The sequence below is a fragment of the Prosopis cineraria genome, unplaced genomic scaffold, assembly GCF_029017545.1.
Source record: "Prosopis cineraria cultivar Desert tree isolate PC_DT_omini unplaced genomic scaffold, ASM2901754v1 PC8, whole genome shotgun sequence".
Lineage (NCBI taxonomy): Eukaryota > Viridiplantae > Streptophyta > Magnoliopsida > Fabales > Fabaceae > Prosopis > Prosopis cineraria.
The window spans coordinates 9067013-9077521 of NW_026555339.1; the positions used below are offsets into that span (position 1 = coordinate 9067013).

Consider the following 10509-nt stretch of genomic DNA (forward strand, 5'->3'; position numbering starts at 1 on the left):
ATATTTGTCATCTGTTCATCAGCATCCATTTGGTAAGTATGGTAAAAAGATGGATTTTCTTTAAATTGCTTCTGAAAATATTTTATTAACCATCCTACTTCTCCATAACACATGTTTTTTCTCTTCTAGACTTCAAATAATTTTTCACATCCAACCTTGTGTAGCCCAGGTTTTCTCTTCCACCAACTTGTTTACTCATTAACTCAAATGAAGCCTTTTGTCGAATCCCAGCATCTTCAACCAATCCAATTTGGTCACATTGTGTTTTAGGTATTTTTTGTTGTGACCGCATCATGTGCACAGTTTCTTGAATATGTAGCTCATGGTTGCGTTCCAAAACTAAGAGATTTATTTTGTATTTACCATTCACTCGAGTAAATCCTATTTTTGCTTCACAATTTGTTCGGGTCTCTTCTCGATACTTAATAGGTATAAAATCATCTTTTTCTTGTCTCAAACCTTCTTTGTTACAAACAAATCTACCTGATGTTACAGTAGTTCCATCCTTTTTGCTCTTTGTCATATTATGTTTTCTTCCTCCAAATCCAACTTTCTTTCCATAGTCTAGCCAAAATTTCCATGCTTCTTCTACACTATCAAATTCCTTGCCAATTGTTGGCATAAAATCTTCCTCCATTTCCTATGAGATTGAGCAACCCACGAAGGGAAAAAAACAATAATATAATAATATTGCTACAATCCTTCATAAACAATAATAGTGTAACATAAAAATATGCAGAATATAATATGACAATATGCAAAATCCAAATCCATATAATAATACAAAACAAGCAACGATATCAAACAAAAATATGCAGAATACCTTAATATCAAAATAATGCCAGAAGAAGCAGAATGTTTGCTAAAATCTAGATAATATCAAAACACTTGTGGTAATTGAGTCGGTTTCCTTAAACAAATAAAATAAAAAAAGCATCAAAATTTCTGTCATCATAGCACCGTTCTAATTCAATAAAAAAGCTATATAGAAAGCAAGCATATTTCGATTCAATAGAAAAAATAAAGAATGTTCAAAGAGGAAGCAATCCAAAACAAAAAATTGATAATAAAAAAGATTAAAATAAATAAATCACAAAAAAGATCACCTCAGATTATGCCAAATAAGAATAGAGCACTGCTCGGAAAAAGACTCCACCTTGTTAGCCGAAAAAACACTCTGGCAGTTGATTGGAGAAGAACAACAACATAGCACTATTTAAAAAAGTTATGAATTTTAAGAGATAGGTTGAAAATTTATTCCACGGTATTAATTAAGAGATTTGAATGGATTTTGATTGAGTATTTCCTAATTTTGATTGCAACAAAATTATTCAAACTATTGATTTAATAGAGAGCCTAGATTTTGTCACATGGTAAAGTCACTCAATGACTTTAGTTGCTATAGTCATGGGATCCAAATCCGTGAATTTATATGATGATGTTTGATGACATGGTTGTGATCGGAGTTGATTTTGGGGATATTCCTATTTGGCAAAAAGCAACTTTTTATTTTTGATTAGCCAGTCGATTTTTTACTATGATGGTAGACTCTTTGATCATGATAGGGAGTTTTTGGCAATGGTAAAGATGTATGTTATTATTCTATTTGGTTTAAAGTTTTTCGATCATGATACATATATTTTACCCGTTTTTGATTTTATTATCATGGTACATATTATTTATAAATGGCCTAGGAAGTGCTTTCTTACACTGGCGGTTTCTGATTTGGGTTTTGTTGCAATTGGACTCTAACACTCGGTTTAGAATTGGAAGAAAATAAACGGGGAAAGAAAATGCAGTAAAAATAGAAGGAATAGCGAATAAAACGAGTCATTATTACAACACATAAAAATGCCCAACCAAAAAGTTTGGGCCAGAAATAGAAAATAAAATTAAACACATAGGTCTACAAACAGTGGGCTCCCGAATTCAATGAAAGAACAAGTTTCTTTGATTTTTTAATTATAATTTTCTCTCCCTTTTTTTTCCCCAAACAAATTCTAAAAAAGACATGAAGAGGATTTAACATATTTTCTGAGTAAATCAATTTAAAAATTTTACTAATCTAAAATTTTAGTACATAAGTTTTAAAATAATTTTAATTCTTATAAATTTATTTTTAAAATATAAGAATTGATATTTTAAATTGTTGAAATCATAGAAAATGATATTAAGTCAAAGTTCAAAAATTCAGTCACAACCTAATTAAAACTATAAAGGATCAAGTTATAAAAAGTTGAAGTTTAGAAATTGAATAATAATTGAGTTAAAATTATAGGGATTGAATGATTAATTTTTCATTAAGTTAATTTTATAATACATAATTGCATTGATATATTAATTCAAAGATAATTAATCATCAATATTTTGTTAGTTACTCATGTATATTCTCTATAAGAGGCAATCATATTAAAGGTATAATCGGGTACTAAATATGAATACCTCTTTCAATAGATATTCAAATCTTTGTTCGTTATGTTGTAAGAGATTAACTCCTTTCATTATATTCAACTCCTATTGGTAATTAATTGACTTTTTTTTTTACCAACAAATATTTCTAACTAGACATGAGATTTATTCTTATATTCTTTGAAAACTTTGATAAAAACCAATTATTCTTTAAACTGTTAATGATAAATAAATTGTCCTTTAAAATATGATTTAATTAAGGTTAACATGTACTTTTAATCTACTAACTTTATATAAAATTTTAATTTGATCTCTTAATTTTATAAAATATTTTTTTAATCCTTTAATCCTAATATTGTGAATTTTAAATAATTATTTTTTGTACTAATCTTATTATTTAAACAAATTAAATTAAATATGTTAATATTTGAGAATATTTTATTAATATTTATAAGTTTATTATAAATTTTTTTATTATGAAACTAAAAGTATTGAGATTAAATGATTAAAAATATATTTCATAAAATTAAGTGATTAAAATGAAATTTGGTACCAAATTAAAGGATTAAAGTTTTATAATTAAATACAATTCTTTTTTAGAAAAGAAATTTTTAGAAAATATGTCATATTTATAACTAAACAAATATTATATTCTTGAAAACACGAATCATGGTAATAAATTAGATTAGATATTAGACATGATCATCTTCTTAGCCGTGCATACTTAACGACATGTTGAGAATGGACTAATCGTCGCGAATCACCTGGAAACAGCGAATATAATGTAAACCTATCAATATTTGTGGCGTGAGTCGCTGATTTTTCTCAATTATTCTGAGACCAGTAAGAAATAATACTTACAGGCCAATTTAAAATATGGGAATTCGATTCGTAACCTCAAAGCGAAATCAGAATCTATGGGAATCACAACTTCATACCTCGCATGAAGCATAGCCCCATGGCCGTCAATCTCAGTACCACCGCTTCTCTTCACCCAAAACCTTCCTTTCTTGCCAGGAAACGTAATTCCGTCCTCAAATTCTACCCTTCTTCTTCTTCAACCAGAACTCAGGCTCAGTCACAAGGGACTGAGGCTGGAGTTGCAGAGGAAGATTCCCCTACTGGTATGCCATTGATTTGTTTGCTTTCGGGTTGAATTCAAAATCTTGGTTTTATGGATTGGGCGTGAACTTTCAAGTGAGCTGCTAAGTTGCAGAATATCTATCAGCTTTATGTTCTTCTTTTGAGTATCCTTCTCTGTTCTTTTCTTTTTCATTGGTTAGTCTCGTGGCTTCATCTATCCATGTTTCTGAGTTTCTACTAAAGTACTTGTTGATTTGGATTCTGTGACTGAGCTTTACACAAACACCTCTACGGCGGAAAAAGAGGGAGCAATTGATGTTGGAATTTGTTTGATTGAATTTCAGCGAGTCATATGCTAGATGTATTTACAAGGATTGTTTCTGAAGTTCTAATCAAAGAAAAATATATCTTTTACTGGAAATTTCATGCTATTCTTTTTTGCATCATCAAGCTTCAGAGCTTCTTAATGTTTTTGGCTGGTCATACGAATCAGTTAGTTCATGTCCTGAATCCTATTGAGTGGATTTATTCATGCCATCTCACAGAAGTCCCTCATATTCTTTTATGACTTATATCGTTAGGATCTTTGTCCTCGGCCCGCACACAGCTTGGTCTCTTGGAGCAACTTACATCAACTAGCTCATCAGTCAGTGGTATGTAAATTACTATCTCCTTTATATGAATGATACGTATAGGGGAAAACAGATTGATTGTCCTCTGGTTTTGTAATGTCATATTATTCATGTTGAAACGATCCTTTTCTGAACTGTCATCTTAAATCAATGAGAGGTGCAAAAATACACACATGCCTTAAGAAGATACTTACCAATATTAAAACTTGAAAGGGAAAAAATTTCAGAGGCCAAGAGCTGTAAAGATCAAGTTTCTGCCATTTAAGTAAAATGCAAAATGAAGGGAGCTTTACTTTGAAGTCATCTTGAACATTTTCCCCATTTTTTTGTTTTTAGGTACTAGGATCTGAGACGTCTTTGGATAGTGCCTAAAACTAAAGTTACTCCTATGTCATTTTTCTTTGCAAATTCAAGATTTTACGCTCCATTGGAGCTGAACCTATGTCGATAAGGAGAGATACTTTCTTCTTTTACTGCCTAAACTAACAACCTCGTGTCAATTGTGTTTCAAATTTCAGTCATTTGTCATGCATAGACCAAACTCTGAAATAATATATGGTTATAGTTAAGGTATAAAAAATCGGGCTAGTCATTGAACAAGTGAAGACACATGCTCAAGGGCTAATGGTTAAAATCATAGTCGAACCTTGATCAAACCGATGATAAACAAAACATTTTATTAAGTCGGTTAAGATATTGATTTGACGGTTTACATGTTCAATCAAACGGGTTGACCTGGATTTCCATACTAAGGTTATAATAGTATAACTTTTGTAGTTTTGATAGCATGTTTAGTGATATAGTAGAACAATAACTATTTAGAACGGTTAAAAATTAAGTGACACCAAGGGAACTTAATATGTCAAAAGTCAATGGCTTTTGAGATAAAATCAAATTTCCTTACAAAAGCAAGAGAAATGGTTGAAATTCTCACTCTTGTCCACTTACTCAAATTTGGTTTCTCTTTGTTTAATGTTTTGGTAAAAGAATAATGATATTGGAGCCATTTCTGGTTGTAGGTTATGAAAGTGATGGCAGCTCTCGCAAACTTACGATCCGCGAGCAGCTTGCACAGTTGATAGGAGACAGAGACGACGATTTCAGCATTCCTTTGGGTAAAAACTTGAAGAAAGTGAGTGCCAAGTTCTTGACCATTTCACAAAAGAGAAATATAAGGAGACAAGCTTACTTAAATGAAGTTTCTCAAAGGAATGATTCGGTATTCTTTGCCACCATAGGAGCTTTTGTGATTCTTCCACCTATTATAATACTAGGAATTGCTGTGTTAACTGGATATGTACAGCTTTTTCCATGATGTATGTTGTATAATATAATGGCCACATAATAGAATATCTTTGATTATCACTTGTTTTCTCCCTCTAGTCTTATAGTTATGGTGATTGTAAATTCCCTTATGTTTGGACTGAATTTGGCCCTCTGCGCCTAAAGAGACAAGCAGCAAGGCCCATTTCGAACTTAAAAACAATGGAGGCCCAGTAGCCGGCCATTCCTGGGGAAGTTAAGTGTAATGCTGCATTTAAGGAGCTTAACGACCCAATCTCACCCACTCTCCCCATTGTCCTAATAACACGGCACGCTCACCCTCACCGTTCCCCACAATGCAAATCACCCTTGACGTTTTAATAGAGTGACCAATCATCTACTCCTTTTAGCACCAAAGTTCAAATTCGAAAGAGCATGTTGTCATTCTCTATAAATAAGTTTTCCTTCAACACTCTGCAAATTCAACTCAATCAAATCAACTTGCCTAGCATAATACTCAGACAATTGACCAAGTGTCAGTCCAATTTCCCCTGACAATTCTTTGTCACTATAGCTTAGACTCTCTAGGCCATTTTCTTTATCTTTCTCTTTGCCTAATGAAGCACTTGTACTTACTTATCAATGATGCAATAAAACCTCATGCATCAATTGGCATACTCGTGGTTTCTTATTCAGCTTTGGCACTTTAAGGAAATTGTGACAAAGGACTTTCAAAACTCACAATCGTTTGATTTAACTCTCATCTTGAAGATCTATTCTTCTAGCACGCCTGGCAAATCCTTCAGAGGCATGATGCTCCGAACCTGAATCTCGAAAATAAACCAACACCACCTTTTACTAAGCAAGTGAGCATAAGAGAAAATACAACACTAGTTTCGTAGATTCTTAAATAGACTTGATCTATTAAGTATGAGTGAACCAGTAATAAATCAACATGGAAGCATGTAAGTGATGTTTGTACGCTTACATGCTTGCGTGTCAATTATTCATTGGCTTGTTTTTGAATTTAACTTGGAAGGAAGCTTCTTTAGACTGACGGGAGAACAAGTGGCTTCTTGTTCACATGCGAAATAGATGTTCTTTCGATTTCCAAGTGCCAAAAGAAGCAGAGTATTTAGACTTGCAAGGTCGAACTACAGCAATAGAAACCTAACATCACAGTTTCTCTGACCTCAAATATATATATTTTTTTTAAAAAAATAGATTCCTTATATTTATGCAATCAATCAATCATATATTAGTAGTGGGACAGAGAGAGTAGCACAAAAGAATGTAACATGGTCTGAGACTCACATTACATGTTTACGCTCAAAATTTCCTCGTGATCTTTCTTGGAATGCATTATATACATTTGCATTTTAGAAGATCCAGATGCAATATTTTTATAGAATGGCTGGTTAAAAGTAATGTAAGCAATTCGTAATTGCAGAGAAAATCGTGATTCACTTTTACAAATGCCTTCAGAGCCTTCATCTTGCAACGAAAGAGAGAATTTCATGTTGAGTCTACCTACAAATAATGGGTTGGACTGAATTAGTCATAGATAAACGTGTTATGTCAAAAGTGAGCCTTACAAATAGTGCTATTAAATTGATTTTTTTTTTTCTTGCTTTGAAGACTGAATCAACTCACATTGAAGAGCATCCATATTTTAACTTGGCTTTGGTTGTTACTTTAATTCCCTTGCAACGTACTACCTGAACTGACTACAAGTGAGCTTCATAATTTGAAAAAAGAAAAAGAAGAAGAAGAAGAAGAAGAAGAAGAAGAAGAAGAAGAAGAAGAAGGTAAAACTATAGAAGTTCTAAATAATCTCTCAATAATTACTCTACATGTTTTATACTCATTTTTCCAATATAGAAGAAGCCAAAGTAACTAAACATACTATGAAGTGCCAAAACTTTGTGGAAGGTCTGTTTTCATGTCCAGCATGTGTGGAATCACAAAATGTTGTGACAATTAAAATTGCTTTATCTTCTTCAACAAGATTCAGGCTTCAATTCCTTCTGCTTATTTTCATCAGAACAGATTTCAGGAGCAGTAGGGGTTTGCAGTTCACCATCCAAAACTGGTCCTTGAATATGTAAAGAGACCCATTTGTCTTGAAAGAGGTACGAGAACACTATCAAACACATTTGAGCTGTGAAAAGTATCTTCCAAGCTGTCACACTTTTTGATGTTTTTTCTTCATAGGCTTGTAGTCCTAAGTATACGCTCAACACACCCAGAAAGGAAACTGCAGTTCCTGCTATCCAATGCGAAAAGAACCATACAATTCTTCTTTTGGATCCCCTGTAACATTAACAGAAAGTTGGAACTGTCCAGAAGCAATAAGGATGATTAGCAAAGAATAATGATAATCTTAGGTATCAAACCATCTGACATCTAAAATAACATCAGATTCCTATTAATTTGGGTCGAGCTCGGGAAGAAAACAAGCCCAAATCATTAGTTAGAATAACCTCTTATCAGTTGAGCTGCATGCTTGTTGGTAGAATAATGATGATTAAGTGATAACATAATGGATAACAAGAAAATTGCAGGACATACCTTGGAGGTCTAAAAATACCAAGAAGAAGCTGCAGCCAGATAATACCATATAATGCTACTCCTATTCTCTGATGAGAATTGTTGAATAAGTTGTTGAAACTTTTTATGGACATTATTGCTCCTGCTGTGGCAACAAGAACTGCAATGTGCTGCTGAATATAAAAAGTTTAGATTTTTAAATAAGAATTCAAACAAAATTTGATATGTTTTTATTTTAAAATAAGTAGAATGCAGACGTAATTCTTTTTACTGTCACTTAAAAGATAATAATGATTTATCAATAAATAAAAATTTAAAATCTAAACCATGTAAGTCATATTTAGACGATCTAAAAGGAATGAATATAATGCTCATTGCCACGTCAGAATACTTACCTCTCATCCTTTGAGCTGAGATTAAAGGTGTCAAAATGAATCCATTGTTTTTCATTACATTAATCCAATTTAACCAAACCTTTATCATTAAGGCTGGATTGTTCTGTTTTACTTTTGACAGATAGACTAAAAATTAATCTAATTAAATTTAAATAAAATGAAACATAAAATTTAAATTATTGAGGGCTATAAAAATCAGTAAGAACAAATAATAATTTATTACAACATAGTTTCTTAGAGGTCTTCTCTTATCCTCAAAGCACTCATATTGTCCTTCTTAAAATTCTTCAAGTCAACAATTAATTGGGAACTTAAAAACTTCAGACCAATTTGGAAAATAAGGGGGAAAGGGGGGGGGACTGGAATCTTTGACACTCTTTCTTTCACCATCATTAGAAGTTAATTGCTGAAACAATTGAATCTATTTAACAAACATGAAGCCGTAGAAGATTCTTTTAGTTTGTTCTTTTCCACTAACACAGAATGAGATAATATACTTGCCTGCAAAACTGCATGAACATAGAATATAATTTTTTTCCTTCTTTGATTCTTCTCTCTGATTGAAAGTCTGATGGCAATTATGCCAACAGGCATCAAGAACCCCATTGACGCCCACAGCAGAAAACCGTGTACTTTGATTTCATACAGCAACCTGGGATTCATCTTCACAAAACAATTACCAACAGAAGTTAGATTAAAAGAAAAAGATAATTATAAAGAATCTCTTCAGGAATAATTAAAAAAATCAGTGAAACACTCATACTTCAAGAATTGAGTCCTACTATACTATGAATCAGACATGACATGACTGCAAATTCTGCAGTTCTGTAATAGTTCGTATCAAGAACAAGAATGGAGTACCTTGAAGCTGTTGTCTTTGTTTCTTGAATGGCTGCTTATAATTTGTTGGTGTTCTTGGGATGAGGAAACAAAGGGGAAAATGAGGGAAGCAAGACTTGCATGAAAGATGAAAACAAGAAGATATCTCTGAACTTCCATGCTTAGGTTCCTTCTTCTATGGCCACTTGCAGACTCAATCTTCAATGGAAGTGAAGCTTGAAGGAAGCAAAAACTGGAATTTTCATAGCTGAATGTGTTTCTCCATTGGCTGGCCCAGGTACTTATTCTCTCTCTCTCTCTCTCTCTCTCTCTCGTTCTGTGATTGTGTGGGTGAGGATTCTAAGCGCTTTATCTTTTTTGCTTAACTGATACAAAGATATACCATGAAGCATCGATCTTTAAAAGATAGAGTCATGTTATCATGCCACAATGTCAACTTCTTTACCATATAAGACCTTTGGAAACTAAAGTGGATTCGCTATAGTCATGCATGTGAAAAGGGAATGATATAGAAAACATACAGCTGTACATGAGATTAACGACTCATAATTTCACTCTTACTGTTATAAGTAGTGCAGAAGATTGGTAAAGTTGATGAGATGAAGATCGGGAAAGATTTCAAACTAGTGGGGTTAACTACTTTTGCAGGCTTTTTTGAGGTTGTGGAGGAAAATTTATTAAGTTTCAGAGAAAAGACAAGTGTGGATATGCCATAGAATTCCAAAGAGAATGAAATGTTATGTACAGAACCAAAGAGAAAAAGTGGATCGTGTTTGTAGATGTCCCTAGAAAAACGTTATCTTCTGATACCCACTATTGAATACACGCTATATATGATCATCAACATGCTTGTTCCAGTCCCACCAACCAAATAATTCAAACTCCTTTTTTTAAAAAAATAATTATAATTTCTGTGATTGAAATCTAGGGTTCAGTAATTAAAATCAGGTTCTGATACAACATGATTGCTTCAGATATAACATGGAGTTTCCTGTTTTGTTGGTTTCTACTTTATGCCTTAACGACACATTGACGCATTTTGGTTAAACTATAAACTAACAACACCTTGAAGGAAACTATAATTGTCAATTCTGAGACACACTGAATCATAAAAATGATGTAGATCAAATCAATCATGTCTAATACTCTTTCATATGTACAGTGTCTTTTCATAATTTTCTCAACTTAGATTTTTTTTTTTTTGTGAGTTAGATTTATTACAGAATGCAAATAGAAATGGTTAATTAGAAGGAAAGAACTCTCTTGAATTAATTTTTTAAAAAAACATTTTTCGCATTCCCATCTTCACCAATTCAAAAAGAATGAATAAAAGTCCG

At 32.5% G+C, this 10509-nt stretch overlaps 2 protein-coding genes across 3 annotated transcripts; one reads left to right on the forward strand and one right to left on the reverse strand.

The window, feature by feature from the left end:
• Positions 1-3231: 3231 nt before the first annotated feature.
• Positions 3232-5489, forward strand: LOC129318805 (uncharacterized). Its single transcript, XM_054963765.1, has 3 exons — positions 3232-3533; positions 4074-4145; positions 5144-5489. Exons 1-3 carry the CDS (start codon positions 3353-3355, stop codon positions 5437-5439), a joined length of 549 nt encoding a protein of 182 aa, XP_054819740.1. The 5' UTR covers positions 3232-3352; the 3' UTR covers positions 5440-5489.
• Positions 5490-7191: 1702 nt separating this feature from the next.
• LOC129318675 (cytochrome b561 domain-containing protein At2g30890-like) lies at positions 7192-9962 on the reverse strand. 2 transcript variants are annotated; one of them, XM_054963573.1, is made up of 4 exons: positions 9194-9962; positions 8834-8995; positions 7959-8110; positions 7192-7700 (listed from the first exon to the last, which is right to left on the reverse strand). In XM_054963573.1, exons 1-4 carry the CDS (start codon positions 9329-9331, stop codon positions 7388-7390), a joined length of 765 nt encoding a protein of 254 aa, XP_054819548.1. In that variant the 5' UTR covers positions 9332-9962; the 3' UTR covers positions 7192-7387. The 2 variants fall into 2 exon arrangements, with proteins under 2 accessions (XP_054819548.1, XP_054819550.1); XM_054963575.1 differs by having other exon boundaries at positions 7959-8107; positions 9194-9960.
• Between the last annotated feature and the right edge of the window lie 547 nt (positions 9963-10509).